Source organism: Mesoplodon densirostris, chromosome 5 (assembly GCF_025265405.1).
Source record: "Mesoplodon densirostris isolate mMesDen1 chromosome 5, mMesDen1 primary haplotype, whole genome shotgun sequence".
In the NCBI taxonomy this organism is placed as follows: domain Eukaryota; kingdom Metazoa; phylum Chordata; class Mammalia; order Artiodactyla; family Ziphiidae; genus Mesoplodon; species Mesoplodon densirostris.
Window position 1 is genome coordinate 94793514 of NC_082665.1, and position 20564 is coordinate 94814077.

Consider the following 20564-nt stretch of genomic DNA (forward strand, 5'->3'; position numbering starts at 1 on the left):
CACCATCTAAATTTTGAATTACGATTCTAGAATGGAGATCAATATTTTAGTCAACTAATGAATTATTCCTCAAAAGTTTATTTTACAACTTCATACATTTCCATCTTTGCCCTTTACTCGATAATTGAATTAATAATAAATTAACTGAGCTGAAGCTGGTTTAGTGAAAACTATGGAGAAGTCCATAATGAAGCTTGTGCCTATTTGGGGATAAATCTGTATCAAAAATTTAAAAATAATTGTAGTAGAATTGAACTCTGAAGTGGGAGAGAGGTCTTGTTTTTGCTTTAAATCATTGAAATTAAATGTAATGAAAAGTGATCAGAGTGCTTATTTTTACTTTGTTTTGTGGGAAATTGTGCTGGGAATGTAGGTCTATTGTGCACAAAGGATGTTGGCTTTATGCTGGAACCACCAGGCAGGTTGAGTTGAGAAACAATTAGCTCAGTCAGCAAGCCTTTGAATCTGATTAAGCCAGGAAGTGGTCACTCCCCAAGACAGAGCAGAATGAAGGGAATGAAGGCGGTAGCCCAACACGAGGAATGATTTCTCTCTCTGAGAAAAACTAGTATTAGAATTCATTGTGTCAGATTTATGTCAAGAATTATATCACTACATTTTATTATTATTTCACTGAAAACAAATATAATCTTGTTTCCAAGTAGATCAACAGTCCACATGTGTCATGGCTACTGTCTCTAAGAAACTTCTGTTTATTGAGGCTTGACATACTCTCATGTTTTGGTAACAAAACATCTTTGAGACGTAGGACCCAAGTCACAGAGGAAAATGCAAGGCTTATACAAGACTGCTGGCTGGCTTCTCATTACTCTGGAGGCTCTCAGTGTATTCTCTGGAGTTATTGCTTTCTTCCCAGTCTTTTCCTACAAGCTTTGGTTCACAGGATGGAGTGTCTGGATTGCTTGTCCCATCTGGAATGGAGCTTTGGTAAGAAAATATTTTTATTACATATGTTGAGAGAATAAAGGAAAGAGGGAGGGAAGGAGGGACCAGAATAACATGTCCCTTTAAAGTTTTCCAACAATATGAAGACATCATAATTCTACAGAAAATCAGATTTTACCTTAGAACATTGATTTCTATTAGTTACCTTTTAAATATAAGGTTTTCTTAATATCATTTAATCATATCTACAACATATCAGGTATACTATAGTGAAAATGCTGTTCGAGAAATTCTTCAAAAATTATTTTATTTTAATCTTCTTTACCTGGACATTCTGAGAAATTGGAATCTATCTTTTAAAATTTGAATGTAGAAAAAAATATGAACCATGAAAAATAATTTTTAAATGAAGAACAAAGTAAAATAATTTTCAGACTAATGCTTTTATTAGAAACACCAAGGTGTGTTTATGTGACCGAAAGGTTTACAAGCCCCAAATCTTAGTTCTCCCATCTTTTTCTTTGAACACAGTTGCTCAAACTGAAAATAATTGAAGAAGTTGAGTGATGGGCTTTACTAACTTCACATGTTGCCAAATTTGCATGTGTCAAATACACGTGGGTACTAAGTAACTGCTCAATGTCTCCCCATTGAATAGTCACCACAGGTGAATGATGACACTGGTACCTCAGCTCCCTGGGTCAAAGAAACCAACACATGTGGTCTTGGGAGTAGGTGGCTGCCATGGAGGCATGATTGAAGAGGGGTTACAAAGGCCCAAACATCCAACAAATCCTTCTCTCGTTGTTTTCTGGGATGCCTGACATTCACTATTGGAGACTAGACAATTTGATTTTGAAGCTTTTTGATCGTATGGAGTTTTCTCTTAAAATGTAGCCACTCTCAGGAGGGGCAATATTTTACGTTTTTAAAAAAATCAAACTTAACAGAGATATCATCTAAAAGCAAGACCCTAGGAAATATAATTTTAATTTACTTAATAAATAAATATGTATTGGTAGCCTACTACATGCTTGAGTTACAATGGAGAATAAAACAAGATCTCGATATTAAAGGAATTTGGTCTAGTGGGGCTTAATGATGGTGTGCAGATGGAGGAAAGTGGGATGGTGGGAGCGTGGAACTGAACATGGAAACGATTTGATGGTATTTTTCTTTTTTTAATTTATGTATTCTTTTACACCACCACCCAAGTCTTTTTTTTTTTTTTTTTTTTTTTTTTTGCGGTATGTGGGCCTCTCATTGTTGTGGCCTCTCCCGTTGCGAAGCACAGGCTCCGGATGCGCAGGCTCAGCAGCCATGGCTCACGGGCCCAGCCGCTCCACGGCATGTGGGATCTTCCCAGACCGGGGCACGAACCCGTGTCCCCTGCATCGGCAGGCGGACTCTCAACCACTGCGCCACCAGGGAAGCCCCACCACCCAAGTCTTGAACTTTTCCTCTTTCCCCCAACAACTACCCCAAACCACACATTCAAGGAAATGTTTATTAAACATCTACTAGAATGCAGTGATGACATTTATGTAAATGTCTACCAAACCTTTTTGTTAGTGACCCAGGGTAAGAAAAATATTTTACATCAGGACCTGGAATGTACATAAATACATCTATATATTTCTCTCAAGGTAAAAAGAGAGATACTGAAATATACATATAACTAGATTTATATAACATGTTTCACAAAACAATACTTAACCTTCTATGTGAAGTGAATTCTGATATTTTCTATTCTAGTTAACTTTGTAAAAATTCTGACTTTACAACTGGCCCAAACTTTAACAAAACCATGGTTATAGCTCAATCCTGTGTCCCTTTCTTATAATTCTTTGCCTATCCCTACAGGATCTATCATAATATAGTCAACAGATATTGGTGATTTGATTAGGTTCACAGATTACTGAATATATTCTACACCAAACATCTGCTTGACCAATCAGACTCAGAGAGATGACATGACAAATCTCTAGCACATAACTAATTGGTGGCTTTTTTATTTTTTGAGAGTGACAGCATGGGGAAGTAGAGTCAGAGAGTTAGGATTTGGAGAGGTGGGCCTCTGTTCAAATCCTGACTTTAACATTCTTGGTATGTAGTCAAGAGCAGGGCCCTCATTCAACCAGTTCCTCATTGCCTTTACCTGTAGAATGGGGAATTTCACATGTAAAGAGAGCCCATGTGAAACTGTCTAACCATAAGAGGCTCAAAGAGAATGAACACAATTTGCTCAGAGACTGCATAATAAAGAGCTTTGCCAATTTTAAAGCCCTACACAAATGCTAGTTAATACGATGCCTTTCATTTATGCCCTACTCTCTGTCCAAACCCTTTGTTCCTAATCCCTCGCCACCTGCCTCACTCTCCCATTCTGTTCCCTGACAACCTGCTGAGTTCCCTATCATGTTACATCCTGACCTCATCTCCAACCACTTTTCTTTCCCATCACACTGGCTGCTTGTTTGCAAACATGGCAAGGTATGTTTCTGTCTCAGGGCCTTTGCACTGCCAGTTCTCTGCCTGAAGCCTTTTCTCACATACAGCTTGTTCTCTAACTTTCTTCAATTCTTGGATCAAATGTCACTTTCTCACTGATGCCTTCCCTCATTACCCTATTTAAAATTGCAGACCTCCCACGCAAATGGCATTCTCAATCTCTCATCCCCTACTCTACTTTTCCCCCCATAACACCATCTAATATACAACATAATTGACTGACTTACTGTCTGTTTGTTTGTCCTTTCCCCCCGCATGTAGATTGTACAAAGGCAGGATTTTTTTTTCTATTTTGTTCATTGCTATATCTCCAGCACTTGAAAGGGAGTAAGTGACATGCTAGGTATTGGTGCTAAATATTGCTTGATACATATTGTCGAATGAGTGGTGAATGCCATGCTCTCCATTCTGACAGTACAGAATTCTTTATACAGTTGAGCTCTAATTAGGTGGCAAAGAATAAAGGTCAAGCTGGTATTTACACTAAAGCAGGAAAAAATCCTCACCAGAAGGAAAGCAATAAGAATGCTCCCTCTTTCAATAATGTCTAAATTTGGAACAACATGATTTTTTTCCTAGTGAGTTTGGTAGTGAACCACAGCTCTGTCTGATTAGGGTCAACTTCAAAGGTCTCTGACTCATCCCACAACCTTCCCTGCCAATCACTTCTCAACTTACCTGCAAAGTGTATCTCCCTCTGGTAGAAAGATAATATGTACATTTCAAACATATTTCCTTTTGAAAATGACTCCATATCTCTTTTGAGATTGGAAGAGAGAGATTTTAGAAGTGACCCATACTTTGTGTTTGTTCGGTGCCTTTCTTTCAAAGCTTTTTCTAAATTCTTCACAAATATTCCTCCTCAGACTCTCCTAGCTCAATTCTTACAGCCACATGATAAGCTGTTTTCCTAGGATTTCTGAACCAGGTTATTGAAAGTCATCAGCTGCTAGAAAGTATGTAGCAAGGAGATCATTGAGCCTTAAGGACTGAGCTCTACTTTAATCCTGGAAAACCTGGCCTGTAGATCAAGTTCTGATGAACAGACTGAAGTGCACTGAGTTTAAAAACAGGACCTAGGGCTTCTCTGGTGGCACAGTGGTTGAGAGTCGTCCTGCCGATGCGGGGGACACGGGTTCGTACCCCGGTCCGGGAAGATCCCACATGACGTGGAGCGGCTGGGCCCGTGAGCCATGGCTGCTGAGCCTGCACGTCCGGAGCCTGTGCTCTGCAATGGGAGAGGCCACAACAGTGAGAGGCCCGCATACCACAAAAAACAAAAGCAAAAACAAAACAAAACAAAAAAAAACAGGACCTAAAGTCTGTAGGGTCCAGGGACTTGGCCAACGGTGAGCAGCAGCGCTGCACCCAGACCCCTGCTTGGAGACAGGAACTTCAGAGAAAGGTAGGGCTGGACTCACCCATGCAGGCTCCAGTTTCCTCGTTCATTAGAGAAGGACTTGATTGCACCAATGCTCAAGTCTCTTAGAGCATCAACAGTCCTGTGATTTCCAATCAGCTGATGGTCCATTTTCCACTTAGATATCCTAAGCTTCTTGAAGCATAACTGGTCCAAAAATGTAATCATCTTACCACCAAAAGCAATTATGCCTTCTCCTGACTTCCTAGTCTTTGAACACAATTTCAAACCCTGGAGTGACTTTTGACTCAATCCTTTCCTCTAAACTAGTGTTTCTCAAACTGAAATGTGCATGTAAATCACCTGGGGATCTTAAAATGCAGGCTCTGATTCAGTGAGTCTAGGGTGAAGCTGAGATTCTGCATGTCTGACAGGTTCCCAAGGGAGGAGATGCTACAGGTCCTTAGGACAGTGCTTGGGGCAGCAATGCCCCAAACCAGCCCATTTCAGCCCCACTCCCACCCCACCACATCCAATCCATTGCCAACTTTTATTTTTCCTACAAGGCAGATCCCTATGCATTTTTTCTTCTTCGTTCTCACTATGCAACCCCTGCCCACCTCCTTACCACTTCCTGCCCCAGTCAGGTTTTATGCCTTGAAACTTTGAGAACCAACCTGTGGGAATCTATACATTAATGGGTTATAAAATCAACCTGTTGGGCAGCTAGCATTTGAACATATAGAATATGAATAGAACAGAATAGGATGGGATAGAATGGAATGGAATATAATAGAGAATTCTACAGTGTATCACACATAATAAAGTTATTGTTATTTTGGTTAGATGTAAAAATATTTGTAACTTGGCCATGTTACAAAATATATTTCTTACTATGGGTAAAGGTTAAAAAAAAAAAAAATGCTTGAAGACCAAGGTCCTACAGAGACCTCTAGGCCAATGCAGCAATCATGCAATAACAGGCCCATCTTTCTAAACCTCTGCTGTGCCAGTCTAGCCCCGTCTTCAAAAATCTTTAGTTTTGCTTCATTGTCCAAACCAAGTTCAGATATATTAGCCTGGATTTTGAGGCCCTCCACACCCTGACCTCACATGGCTTTCAAGCATGATTTCCTACTCCTCTCTGCCAGGAACCGACCCTCCCACCGGCTGCTACCCTGGCGGCCTGGACTGCCCTTCCCTCTGCATCTCTCACTGACGTCACATCCATCCTTCAAACCTGCTTTGAGTCATATTTCCCCCACAGTGCCTTCATTCCTTTCACACCTGGACTACAGATTCCGTTGAGAGTTGGAGCCATTATTTGTATAATTATTGCTTGGTGAGCTTGCTTATCTTATTCAGCTTCTCCGTGCCTCTTTTTTTTTTTTTTTTTTTTTTTTTTTTTTTTTTTTTGCGGTACGCGGGCCTCTCACTGTTGTGGCCTCTCCCGTTGCGAAGCACAGGCTCCGGACGCGCAGGCTCAGCAGCCATGGCTCACGGGCCCAGCTGCTCCACGGCATGTGGGATCTTCCCGGACCGGGGCACGAACCCGTGTCCCCTGCATCAACAGGCAGACTCTCAACCACTGCGCCACCAGGGAAGCCCTCTGTGCCTCATTTTAAAAATAGGAGACGATCTACATCCTAGGGTCATTCATTATGAAGATTAAATGAATTAACACATGGAAAGCATTTGGTAGAGTGCCCGGCGTAAAATAAGTGCTCAATAAATGTTAAACGTTATTATCATTATTCCATCGGCATAGTGCCTATCACATCCCTTGTTCCCAGTAGACCCAAAATAGATGTCCATAAGTGAATAAATTAGCCCATGTTATAATGATTCCTCTAAAAGTTTCTATTTCTGTTGTGAAGCTCTCTGCTTCCTTCAATTCATCTGTTTCTGGGAACTGCATCCTTACTGGGGCCATTTAAAGATTTAGTGGGAGGGGTCACAATTAGCATGCAGAATGTTAGCAAGCAACTTTTGCAAAACCCAAGTAATGTCCTTGGAACTGTCCCCACGGAGCAAGTCCACAGCCTGTCAAGAAGAGCTGAGGGTGGAGAGTGCAGGGCTGGGCCTCCAGCTGCACTCCCACCCTCCCCAGGCATGGCCTCCTTTCCACCCTTCCTCACAGCCTGACCGCCCCTCTCTACCCAACTCTTCACCTCTCAGACCCTCCCACATTTCCTTTTCCCACTTGACTTCTCTTCCCTCAGATCTCTTCCTTTTTTAAAAAAATTTTTGGCTGCGTGGCACAGCATGTGGGACCTTAGTTCCCCGACCAGGGATCAAACCCATACCCCCTGCACTGGAAGCGCACAGCCTTAACCACTGGACCACCAGACAAGTCCCAAATCTCTTCCTTTTTTATTCTATTCCCCTTCCTTGTCTAAAAATAATTTTTTTTTTTTAAATGAAAAGAAGAAAAAGGAAAGCCTGTGACTCTTGGGGGAATACGCGCACTCCATCTCCCAGGCACGGCTGGGCACCAGGAAAGATGGGTGTGCTTGGGTCCTGAGCCACAGTCCTCAGGGTGGATTTAACAAGTTACTGAATGGCATGCATACACCAGCTTCCCCCATGAAAGATCTTTTTCAAAGTTTTGTGTAAACAAAGCAAAATTGAAGCTGGCAGCTACAGCAGAAATAACAGGCAATTGCAATTCTGCAGGATTTTTCAACTTTTGAAAGGAAACAGTTTGTGCCAAAGTAGTTAAGGCAACCTGGACTCTAAGCATCTGATAATGTCAGCTATCTACTTGGACTTCAACCAGCAGAGACATCTCCTTTGCTTTTTATCTCATTTGCTTTAGTGTTTCTCTCACACAGAGGACTGACGTGTCAATTGAGTGCTTTGCATCTGAAAGCAGAGACTAGCCCCAGGCTTAGCATCAGTGCTACAGTTGCTGTTAATAACTCTCCTGTTTTGTTGTACTGTTTATGCTGGCTCAACCTCCATAGGGTCCCTTGGAAACTTTCCTCTTGCAGAATCAAGCCAACCTCTTTTGATTGCAGATGGTTCTGTTTTTATCCATGGGAGTTTTATGGTATGGTGATGCCAAAGTCTGGAATGTCAGGCTTAGCTACATGAGAAGTTTTGTGTGAGTGTACATGTGCGTGCTTTTATCCCCTCGCTCTCAGATTCTCTAAATCCAATATTCAAAATAGAATATGCCAGGAAAATGAAAAGCTAGGTCCCAAAACGATAAATATGCCAGACCTGGAGCTACAAAAAGCAACATCCCACAAAACCATATTGGTAAAAGCTCCGATTTTTTCCCCCTGTTGATACTATACATACAGTCATGTTTATTTCTCTGTCAAAACCCTAAATTGTCACTCTTTTTGAACCTGTCCTCATTCTATATCTTATTTCAGGCACATCTCTTCCTGCTTTTCTCTCCCAACCTCAAAACATTCCTTGACCAGGAACAAATGATTTATGGGTTGGGGATAAGCAATTTCCAGACTCTGATTACAAAGGTCTACATCAGACCCGGTGCTGAAGCGAAGATGAGCACAGATTTTTTTTTTTCATTATCTATTGCTCAGTTCTGGTGACACCATTCCCTCCTTTGTGGAACTATTTTCATTCTGCATTTGGGGGCTTTTTCTTCAACGGAGACTATGAAGAACTCTCTTTTGAAAAGCTGGGCACCATTGCCCCCAGAACAATAAATGCCCCATTATGCATTCATTCTAATGAGAATCTTTGTTATTTGAGAGACAGGGATCACCAGCAGGCTGGGGCCGCAGAATCTCAAAAGAAAGCAAAGAGTAAAAAGATATACCGCTGCCGGGAGGGTTTGGGGGTGGGTGCGGTTCTGTGACACGTTTCCTTTTCAGTTCCTCCCATTTGTAAATTTAGCAATTTGGAAAAAGATGAACAATAGACAATTAATCAAAATAAAACATATGGAAGGTTTTTGGTTTTTTTTTTAAACCACAGCTTAGATCTGTTTTCTGGTGATTTGGCTTCACTATTTTTCCAGATGTCATTATTCCTATTTTTTATTTATTTATTTATTTATTTTTGCTGTGTTGCGTCTTCGTTTCCGTGCGAGGGCTTTCTCCAGTTGTGGCAAGCGGGGGCCACTCTTCATCGCGGTGCGCGGGCCTCTCACCCTCGCGGCCTCTTGTTGCGGAGCACAGGCCCCAGACGCGCAGGCTCAGTAGTCGTGGCTCACGGGCCCAGTCGCTCCGCGGCATGTGGGATCCTCCCAGACCAGGGCTCGAACCCGCGTCCCCTGCATTAGCAGGCAGATTCTCAACCACTGCGCCACCAGGGAAGCCCCGATGGCAGGGGTTTTAAAGCCAAGCTTTCATTGCAGTGACATCTTACAGTAGTAAAGGTTATCATTGTGATGGCAACGGCAACATAGAAAATAAAAAAAAAATGAGCTTGTGTGAACCATGTCTCTGTGACACTGATGGCTTCTTTTCCTCATTGTCATCACGGATGCGGAGGTGATCAGAGTCATAAATCCATTTAGCCATTTGCTATTCCTTCTGGTTTATGATAAAGTTGTCAAACCGTGAAGCAAACTGAACTCTTTCCAGAGGTACCTTCTCTCACGGGATGTTGTTCTTCCATTTGCCTTTCACAGGCCATCATGACTGGTATACTCCTACTGTTGGCTCACAAAGAGTGGACCCAGAGACGCCTGGTAAATGTATAGACATCGAGTAGGTTGGCAGAGAAAGTTTGAAGGTCAGATCTCTACTAGTTCAGGATGGGACACAGAGAACGATTTCTGATTATAATTGAATCCTATCTAATTGATGCCTTACTATGATGGATTTCAGTCATAAACGATGTTTTAAATGCATAATTTTTATCTGATACCTGCTCCAAACGTTTTCTACCAGTTCCTGTGATTATTGTATTTAAGTAGTGTAGTTTGGGGAGGGCAGAATCAGTGTTAGTCTTCCTGAATTTCATTCTGAAAAAGTGGATCTAGAGGATCCTCTGTTTTTAATAATGTATTTTCAAGTCTCAATTCCTCAATTTGGTATCTCCTTCCAATCTCCCTGTTACCTCTTGCCCTAAAAAAGGATGAAAAGGGGCTTTCCTGGTGGCGCAGTGGTTGAGAGTCCGCCTGCCGATGCAGGGGACGCGGGTTCGTGCCCCGGTCCGGGAAGATCCCACATGCCGCGGAGCGGCTGGGCCCGTGAGCCATGCCCGTTGGGCCTGCGCATCCGGAGCCTGTGCTCCACAGTGGGAGAGGCCACAACAGTGAGAGGCCCGCGTACCACCAAAAAAAAAAAAAAAAAAAGATGAAAAGTCTGTGATATCTTGCATTTCAACAGTATAGAGCCAAGTAAATCCCAAAGTACAGAAAGACTACCTTGATTTGATTATAGCTCCTCTTCCCATGGCTACAGCAGGGCTTCTCAAACTTTAATATATGTGTGAATCACCTGGGGATCTGGTTAAAATGCAGGTTTTGATTCAGTAGATCTGAGTGAGGCCTGAGATTCTACATCTCTAATAAGTTCCCAGGGGATATTTAGTGCTCCTGGACCATAGACCACACTCTGAATAACAAGGTCCTAGGGTAAGGCAGGGATTCTGTTCACTCATCTTTGTTTTCCCACCCAGACTGGTTCTCAACACATGATAGGAGGTAAGTAAATAAATGTGTTGAGTGGAGTTGATTTCATTTTTGCTCCAGTGGGTTGATACGTTATTCTCCCATAGTGAAGTTTCAAGGGGAAGGCAAAAGGGCCTAAAGAGACGGTTGTAACCCATGTCTCCTTCATTTCCCAGTAGGAAAGATTAATAGCCAGCATCTCTTTCTTTCCACGTATTGCTAAGAAGCTTCTGAAAAATCTAGTTCCCAAAGTAACAATTTGTTTCTGCTTTATTTTCAGTGGGAAGCTAGTTTCACCTTTGTGATTCTGAGCATCCTGGGATGTCCACTTCATTTTACTGTAGCCTTGGCATCTGCTCTCCTTGGCCCCCCCGTATTGCTTCTACTCGTTTTGGGGGATTGCAGGGACCAATTACCTTGGTTATGCAGTTGCCTTTCCTTTTCCATATGCAAAATTCCCATCAGTGTGTGTAGACCCACCACACTATGAAGAGTACCACCTCAAGCCTTAGACCTGTGCCTGAGCTTTGCCATGCTCTGTGTGTCCCTGACAGCGTTCATCACACTTTCTGCAAGACTTATCCGGAATGGACATAAATGTAAGTTACCAGAAAGGGGGAACCATTTCCTGTTCCATCCTAAATGCTAAAATGGAAAGTTTGGTATATTAATGCTTAATCTGTCTCTCTTTTTTACCTCTGTATCTTGTATAACCAAAATTCTCCCACTCTTTCTACTTCTACTCCAGCTACGAGGCTGATATATAATACATCAACATCAGATTTAGCTTTCTAACTTTTTCCGAAAGGGCTGATAATCATTTTAATATGCTAATAATAGAATTATGAACTGAATATTTAGTATGTGTCGGTGTACTTCCCATTTCACAGATAGTAAACAGAGGCTAAAGAGTTTGTATAACGTGCCCAAGGTCACACAGCTTAATGACTAGTAGGACCAGATTCAAAAAGCAGAGCGACTTCTCTTCATCAGGCCAGATTTGTCCTGGGCTCCCTCATCCCCCTCCTTGCATCCTCTGCTTCTCTGCCAGACCATTAAGATGCAAGGCTCTGGCCTCCAGGAGGGTTAGAGCAGGGTCACTGGGAAAACAGCACAAGTGATTTCTGATTCCAAATTCCTGCAGCTGATACTGGGTCCCTCCTCTGTGGGTTGAACAACCTCCCTCTGAAAAGAGGTATTTCTCACTGCAAACTCTTATACTGGCTTTATGATTCAAGTTAGGATTATATCAGGGTCAAGTGAATCTGGGTTATGTTGGCCAATTTTTTTCCAGTTTCATCCTATCAGCACCAACCAGTAAAGCTGGAAGACAAGAATTTGGCACTCTCAATGCTTTTTGTGGTCAGTCTTGTCCTCTTCAACTTCTTCATAAATCTGCAAAGGAAATCCTGTACATTCTTAGGAACGGAGTTGATTTTACAAGCAACTTGCCGAGAAACAAGGCAAGCAGACCAAAATCAGCGCCCCCGCTGTACTGCCAGGGCATGTGGAAGTTTAGTCTTTGAGAATTCTCCCTTGTGGCAAGTGTCCTAACTTTCTAGACTATTTACTAAGGAACATATGCGCAGGAGAACCACACATTAAAAGTTGACAGTTAAAAAAAAAAAAAAAAAAGTTGACAGTCATAACCCCTTAGCATGCATAGCTAATCAGACATCTGGCTGTCATTTTAAGCATGACCCTCACAACACTGAGGTTTAATGTAGGGTGGAGGGTAGGGAGAAAAGAATGAAAAAAATATATGCTGAGCTTGGTAAGCCAACAGTGCCTTACCATGGAAACCCAACAGTGAGACCACCTAAAGTGCCTGGAGAGAGAGAAAATTAATTGAAAGCAGAGCAAAGTTCTGTGACTTTAGGGTTTTGCCTTTGCCCATCTTGCTCAGAACAGTTTCTGAGCTACATATGGGACCCAATGCAACTACAACACGTTCCTCAAAGGGAATCAATGACCTCAGAAGCACCCAGGGTTTTTGTGAAACTGGATTTCTGCATCCCTTCCAGGGCCATTCCCACTATGTCAGAAATTCTGGGGTTGGAGGCAGGGAACATGCGTTTTTAACACATGCCCCCAAGAGATCCTGATGAAAATTCTCTTCCTAGCACTAAGTATCAATTCTGGACAGAATCTCAGTGTTCCCATTTGCATAAAATGCAGCACTAGTTTGGGTGAGAGTTCTAGATAAATTTAATAAGCATGTCTTTGGTGAACATTCTTGGATGACTTGACACCACTTAATCCACAGGGGTGGCAGATCACGTTTCGTTAGCGAGGATGAGTGGCTGACATAATAGGATATGATGTCCTGTATTAATAAATACACCACTGTTGCCCCAAGACCAAAAGGAGCTCATGAAGCCTGAACAAACCTTTGTTACCATGCAGAAATCTCAGCTACATTAGGCACAATTTCTAGCAGTGAAATAAATGCATTGTTTATCAAAATTCGAGAAAACACGTAACTTTCTTAGAAAGAAAGGTGGATCGTTTGCTGGGATACAGAATTCTACATAGTGATTCTACTTTTAATGAACCTCTGTGTAGTTATGTTGTTAGATTCCCTACAGTGCTGAAAGGGATAAGTAATATTTTTAAATTTTTATTTAAAACTATTAATAAACACTGTGAAATATGCTGCTGATTCACACTTTTTTCATATAAACAGAACACTGAAAATGCTTTTAAAACCTGCCCACTTTTAAGTGTCTGCCTGAAAAGTAAAATTCTTTTATGTAAATATAGTACATAACAGGAAACTCAAGAGCTATGAAAATTTGTAAAAAAGAAAAAGTGATGGTTTGAAGGAGGATTTGGGGGAAATTGTGGTTGTACTGTAAAACAAAATCAATTTTTTCAGATCTATACATAACAGTCAATATTATGATGAAAAATATTCCCTCGTAAGGGTTTGTTTCTGCAAGTTTAAAAACATGTTTTCAAAAATGAATCAAGCACCCCTTTAGGAATCACCACATTCATTATTTCTTCCTTCCTGTGCCTTTTCAGTTCAGTAGAATTGAAGTCATCTTGTGTCCCAGTCAGCTCAAGCTGCTATTAAAAAATGCCGTAGACTGGGTGGCTCAACCAACACACATTTATTTACTTCCAGAGACTGGAAGTCCAAGATCAAAGGGCCAGCATGGTTGGTTTTTGGTGAGGCCTATCTTCCTGGCTTGTGGATGGCTGCCTGCTCACTGTGTGCTCTCAAGGCCTTTCCTGGGCTTGCTCCTAGAGAGAGGAGCAATCTCTCTGTCTCCTATATTTTACAGACACTAATCTCATCATGGGGACCCCACACTTACGGCCTCATCTAAACTTAATTACCTCCCAAATGACTTACTTCCAAATACCATCACAGTGGGGATTGGGATTTCAACATATGGATTTAGGAGGGGACATAAACAGTTGATAGCATCTTACTGAAGGTAACACAGTGACAGTGTATGAGCATGCAGTCAACTGGTGCCCAACTAAAACCAGAGGTCTAATGCTTGAAAGAGGCATGAAGGGTTTGATGATTTTGACAAACACTCACAAAAGCATGGTGTGAGTGCTACAGACTGAGTGTTTGTGTCACCCCCAAAATCTACATTGAAGCACTAACCCCCGCTGTGATGGTGGTAATTAGATTTGGATGAGGTCATGAGGGCAGGGCCCCCATGATGGGGTTAGTGCCCTTATAAGAAAATGAAGAGACCAGTGTGCTCTGTCTTTCTGCACCGTGATACTATACAGCAAGAAGGGGACCATTTACAAACGAGGAAGTGGGCTCCCACCAGACACTGAATCTTCTGACACCTTGATCTTGGACTTCCAGCCTCCAGAACTGTGAGAAATGTCTGTTGTTTAAGCCATCCAGTCTATGGTCGTGTGCTATAGCAGCCCAGGCTGACTAAGACAGTGAGTCCTTCCAAATTTCAAGGGCCTCGTGGGAAGGGGTGGAGCTGGGAGAGGACTAAGAGACCCCTGTTTGTGTGGTTCCATGCAACACACTGAAGCGACCCTGTGGGCTTAGGACTCAGTGCAGCGGGCAAATGAGCACCACACAGAATTAAGTTGAAAAACTAAAATGCATAACAACCGTAGCTGAAATTGTCTACATTCTTGGTCCAGTAAGTAATAAAGTGATGAGAAAGGAAAGAATTGGGACGCCAGACGCGCTGCAGCTGTCCCCTGCAGCTACTCTGCCCCTCCTCCATGGAATGGAATGGCTTCGTTTGTTTTCCTTTCATTATTCATTGTTATGTTTGGGGTTGGGTTTTTTTTAACGAAAGGGGGAAAGAAAATATTTTCTCCTTCTCATGTGATACAATGGTTTTATTTTTTTTTCAATGAACTGAGAAATATTTGCCATAAAAGATGTAGGTAAACCCTCTAAATGCAGTTTAAAACATGGGGACAGATTATTTATCAGTGGAGGACAAACAAAAGGCAAATTAACAGCAATATACTGGTTCCAAATCTTTCAGCAGAAGTACTCTGCATCATTAGCAATAGAAATGTGTTTTGAAAGAAATTCTGCCATGACTCTTAACCTAAAGTTCTGAGGTCCCACATTGGGCTATAGCAAGGTGTTTCTGGTGCTTCTGGGAAATAACCCCCTCGGGTAGATCCAGTAAAACTCAAGCAGTACCGTGCAACTGTAAGAATCCACTGTATTTCTTCCTCGCAAATTCTATTATGTGGTCACCTCAAAGTGGTCAGTCGAAAAATCAGAATCTAGAAAAATAATTGCAATTCAGGGCATTACTATTCCTTCTATCTCATAATTTTCTCTGGAATAATAATAATGGTGACATAAAACTGGGTGATAGAAGAATAATTGTAGATGTTATTTATTGGACAGTTACTATTTGCCTACTTTATTCCTGACAACACTCCAAAGCTCATTGACCCCATTTCACAGATGAGGATGTCAAGGGGGCCATGTAGGGTCAGGGTTCTCTCCCAGGTCTTGAAGGGCCTAGAGACCAGGGTCCTCGCTACTGGACCACACATCTTAGGTCGTGCATCTCCAGTCTTACGTACTCCAGGTGACTTGGCATAGTCATGATTTTCATGGACAATTTTTCTTATGTTTCTCACAGACAAAAATTAACTCATATTTTAGAAATGGAAGCTATTTTCTCCAGGATATTTTCATTCTGTTAAATCAGTGGGACCATAACAAGGGTGATAGCAAGTTACTAAGAGAGGAATAGTGTCCTTTGTAATGTGTTAAAAAAAGCTTGATATTTTGTCAAAGAAGGAGCAGTAGGTGGGGAGGGGTTAGTTACCAGAGAACTGCTTTTTGTCCATTTTTACTTTATAAATTGTTGTGAGCTTCAACATATTTTCGTTTTGACTTATCTTCTTTTTTTTTTTTTTTTTTTTTTTTTTTTGCGGTACGCAGGCCTCTCACTGTCGTGGCCTCTCCCATTGTGGAGCACAGGCTTCGGACGCGCAGGCTCAGCGGCCATGGCTAACGGGCCCAGCCGCTCCGCGGCATGTGGGATCTTCCTGGACTGGGGCACGAACCCGTGTCCCCTGCATCGGCAGGTGGACTCTCAAGCACTGCGCCACCAGGGAAGCCCTGACATTATCTTTTAATATAAAATATCCTAGTAGACTTTTTTCCTTGCCCCTTACTCTTAATCTAAAATGTTCTTACTATGAATATAATTTTTAACAAATTTTAAATGTTTTAAATGTCATGTTTTTAAAAATTAGAAATAGATTTAAAAGAAAGAAGAAATTTTTGTTTCATAACAGGGCAGAAACTTGAGTAGAACTCAGAAGCCTCCATTCTCTACAATCGTTTAAAGTCAGTTTTCAACAAAGAAAACTGGATTTATACTAGTGAATATTTCAGAATGACTGTGATGGTGCTAATCTGTGAGTACAAAACCATTTAGGAGTGTAGCAATGTTGGTTGGATACTTTAAATTTTATTAATTAAAGAGGAGAATACATGACAGCTACTATTGGATGCCTGAGTTCACCCCTCAGATGAAAAAAGGGAGAGAAATAGAGGAAATAATGAGGGTGAAACACAACGGGAGCCGTGGGGGGTGAGGAGTGACAGGACGACACTTTCGCTCTCAGACCCGAGCCTAGGAACCAGAGAGGACAGTGGACGAGGCGGCAGTGCACCCTGCACACATCAGTAGTCGTGCACCTGAGCTTCCTTATCTCTGAGACCACAGGGCTGGGCAGCCGACCTCCAAAGACCTTGCCAGATCTTTCTCAGTCTGTGATTTTGAAAGAAAACTTTATTTCATTTGAGAAGATTACCATTCAGAAGGGAGGACTGTCAGCAGCAATGGGTGGCTCTCTAGCTGTCCTAAGCCACACTGATGTGTCACTGGGGTGCACCACATGGCCTTGCTATGCCAGCTCAAGAAGTGATAGACACCAGCAACGGTACTCGAGCGAGGCTTGAGAGTTGTCACAAATCCACAGCGCACTGTAACCGCTTGAGTAAAGCACCTTTCTTTGCTCCATGTTCAGTCTGTCATATCAAACCAACCAGAAATACCTTCTTGATTGTCTTTTTAAAAACTTAGTATTATATATTGCTCAGCCATAAAAAAGAATGAAATATTGCCATTTGCAGCAACATGGATGGACCTAGAGATTATTAAGTCAGAAAAAGAAAGACAAATATGAGATCACTTTTATGTGGGATCTAAACAATAATACAAATGAATCTATATACAAAGCAGAAACAGACTCACAGACATAGAAAACAAACTTATGGTTACCAAAGAGGAAAGGTGAGGGAGGGGTAAATTAGGAGTATGGGATTAATAGATACAAACTACTACACATAAAATAGATAAGCAACAAGGATTTACTGTCTAACACAGGGAACAATATTGCATATCTTGTCATAACCTATAATGGAAAATAATCTGAAAAAATATATATACAGGGCTTCCCTGCTGGCGCAGTGGTTGAGAGTCCACCTGACGATGCAGGGGACACGGGTTCGTGCCCTAGTCCGGGAGGATCCCACATGCCGCGGAGCGGCTAGACCCGTGAGCCATGGCCGCTGAGCCTGCGCGTCCGGAGCCTGTGCTCCGCAACGGGAAGAGGCCACAACAGTGAAAGGCCTGCGTAAAGCAAAAAAAAATATATATATATATATATATATATATATATATATACATATAACTGAATCACTTTTCTGTACACCTAAAACTAACACAATATTGTAAGTCACCTACACTTCAATTTAAAAAATTAAAAAACAAAAAACAAAAAACAGCATTATATAATTGAATAGGAAGCTTATGACTCTATTTTATTTGCAAAAAGATTGTTCTTAAATTTTATTTATTCTCTTGTATCATATAATTAACTTAGAGTCCTGGATGAAACAGAAAGCTCCTTGTTAAAGCAATAGAATTACTAGGTTCTGGACAGTAATTAGTACCTATTGGACAAGAGGAGTATCTTCTGTTCACCAGAAATGACTTCTCTCTTGTCACATATCAAGACTTATGAACCTAAAGCCCTAAATATAATATTCATTATTTATCCTTGCTCCTCAACATTTATTGAGCATATACTATGAGCCAGATATCATGCTAATGTACAGAAAAATGAGCAAAACACATTCTGGCGCGCCATTGACTTATAAGGACTGAGGGGAAATGAGACTTGGGCCAGGAGGATCAAGAGCCCAGATGAGGAATAACAAGACCCGAGTTAGGTAGTGATAGTGGGCGTGAGAAGAGGTGGTACATTTGAGAGATATTTAGGAAGTAGAATCAATGGACTTCATAACAGGTAGCATGTGGGACAAAGGAGGAGTCCAGGAAGATGCTAAGGGGTTCTGGACCATGAGAGACAAGACAGAGTGATTGGATTTAATGTGTGAGTCCCACTCTTGTTACTTAAGGTAAATATTCAGTTTTATATCTCATCATTAAAAAAAATTATTGTAAGAACTTAATAGAAGAAATCAGAGGACTTCTACCTGGGATTCTAGCCAATGAGGTACTCAAATTTGCCATTGGACACTCCATCAAGTTGTTTGCATACCAAAAATCAATTATACCTTGCTTTGAGTTTATAATAAACCTAGTGCAGAAGGGCATGGGCTATAAGACAGTTGCAATCTCGGCTGAACTAATTTAACAATGTATCTCTTCTTTTCTTCTACTGAATCTCCCATGGCAAAGATTGGCCGTGAATGACCTATAGATAGCCAAGCCCAATGGTCTCTTTTCAATCCACATCTTCCTTGACTGCTTTCTTCATGAAATTATCTCCCTTGACTTCCATGCACCATTCTCTTTGGTTCTCTTCCTTCTCCATGGCTTTTCCTCCTCAGTCTCCTCCGAAAGGCCCTCTGCTCTGCTCACCACTTAAAAACTGGTACCCTCACTTACCACTTTTGGGTTGGCGCCTCACACATCCACATCTGTAGCCCAGTCCCCTCTCCTGCTCTAATGAGCTCTACATCTGACTGTTTTCTAGACACTCTTCTGGTGTCCCTCAGATACATCAAACTCCAGGTGCTCATCGTGGAGTGCATCATCTCTTTGTCCTCAACACCTGCTCCTCTTCCTGTATCTGCAGCTCAGTTGCCAACACTCATGATACTCAGGACGAGCCTGAGACCTGGAGTCATCCTTGACTCCATACACCTGAGTCCATCACTGTATCCTGACAACTGTACCTCTCAGGTATTTCTCTAATGTGTCCTCTGTTCTCTGTACCAACGGTGACAACCCTGGTTTGGCTCCCATATTCTCTCACTCAGACTGCTTTGCTTCCAGTCTGTCTTCCTTAAAAAGTATCCTCCACACAGGCTCTAGAAGGAGCTCTCAGGTTCAAATCTGTGCTTATCGTTCCCCTGCTTTAAATCCTTCTGCGGCTCCCCTTCACTCTCAGGATACAGCCAAGCTCCTTTGCTCCATCATGTGTATACAACTCCTCTCTGAGCACGTGAGTTCCTCGAGGACAGGGACTGTCTAAGGTGAGCAAGAAAGGTGGGACTGGGAGTGTGAGAATCAAAAGAGGAAAAGAGAAGCAGGTTGCGATACTAGATGTCATTTTTATGTCTTCCTAGCCATAGCTAAAATCTTACCTAAACCTACAGCAGGAATATTTTAAATTTAAAGACAATTCACATGTCATGGGGAAATTTACTATGGTCATGGAATCCAAAAAGAATCTCCAGAAAGGGATACATAGAAAAAGTAGATTTGAATTTCCATACCAAGGAGCAGTGGTTTAATGAAGAGTTGCTTTCAGCATTATGAAACAGAGAGAACCTGATACGGTACTTTTGAAATCAGACAGTTTGAGGGGTAATTGCTTCTTCTGTCATGTACTATCTGAGTAGCCTTGAGCAAATGAATACTGAACCTCTCTGAGCCTAAGGTCCTTGTTGGTAAAATGGAGATAACACCTACCTCACATGTTGCAAAATGAAATGAAAGAATTACTATTAAGAGCCTTTACACTGAGCATGGTACTTGATAGGCCTCAAGAAATGTTTGCTATCTTCCCCTCACTGCTAATCAAATTAAATTCTTGACTCAGTCAAAGATTTCAGAAAGTGCCCTTTAGGCTTCTGTAAGTTTTGAAAAACCCCAAACCAGTCCAAACCAGACAAAACAAACAGCAAACCACCAAAAGAGATAGTCAACAGAGAGACTCCCTACTCTTTAGGCAGCCCCTGTCTACAAAAGTAATGGTTCTTCTGGACCATTTCATGCTTATGCCAGATATTTTATTACACATATATTTCTTTTTTTATATATCTCTGCCATCCCCCTCCACCAGTATCACCAATTTTGTTCTCTCTGGTGACTCCTCTTAAATCCTTAAGAGGTACCATGATGCTGTTACTCGAGTCATTCTTCATCGGGCTCCTGTGACATAAAAAAGGCTAAATTAAATGTCAGAAATGGCACTCTATTTTCTTTGATAAATTGTAGAAATAAACACTATTGTATTTTTTTCCTTCCCAGGGTCAAAAGAATGGACAATAAGTTTGAAGCAATATTCCTCTTAAATTTGTCGTCTTTGTGACCATTATTTTGAAATATTTCTGAAATAATTTTGATCTTTAAACATTTTTCCTCTATGTTCTTATAAAATAAAAAATTGAAGTAGTTGTACACTTTAGCCCTTTTTGATGGTTAACCTTGTTTTTTCTGATTTACATGC

The 20564-nt window shown here is 41.5% G+C and overlaps 1 protein-coding gene across 1 annotated transcript; it reads left to right on the plus strand.

The window, feature by feature from the left end:
* Nucleotides 1–789: 789 nt before the first annotated feature.
* TMEM212 (transmembrane protein 212) lies at nucleotides 790–11047 on the plus strand. Its single transcript, XM_060100267.1, is given in 6 exon segments — nucleotides 790–948; nucleotides 9390–9449; nucleotides 10657–10743; nucleotides 10745–10874; nucleotides 10877–10970; nucleotides 10972–11047. Coding segments are annotated over 6 exon segments (606 nt in total).
* Nucleotides 11048–20564: the final 9517 nt, after the last annotated feature.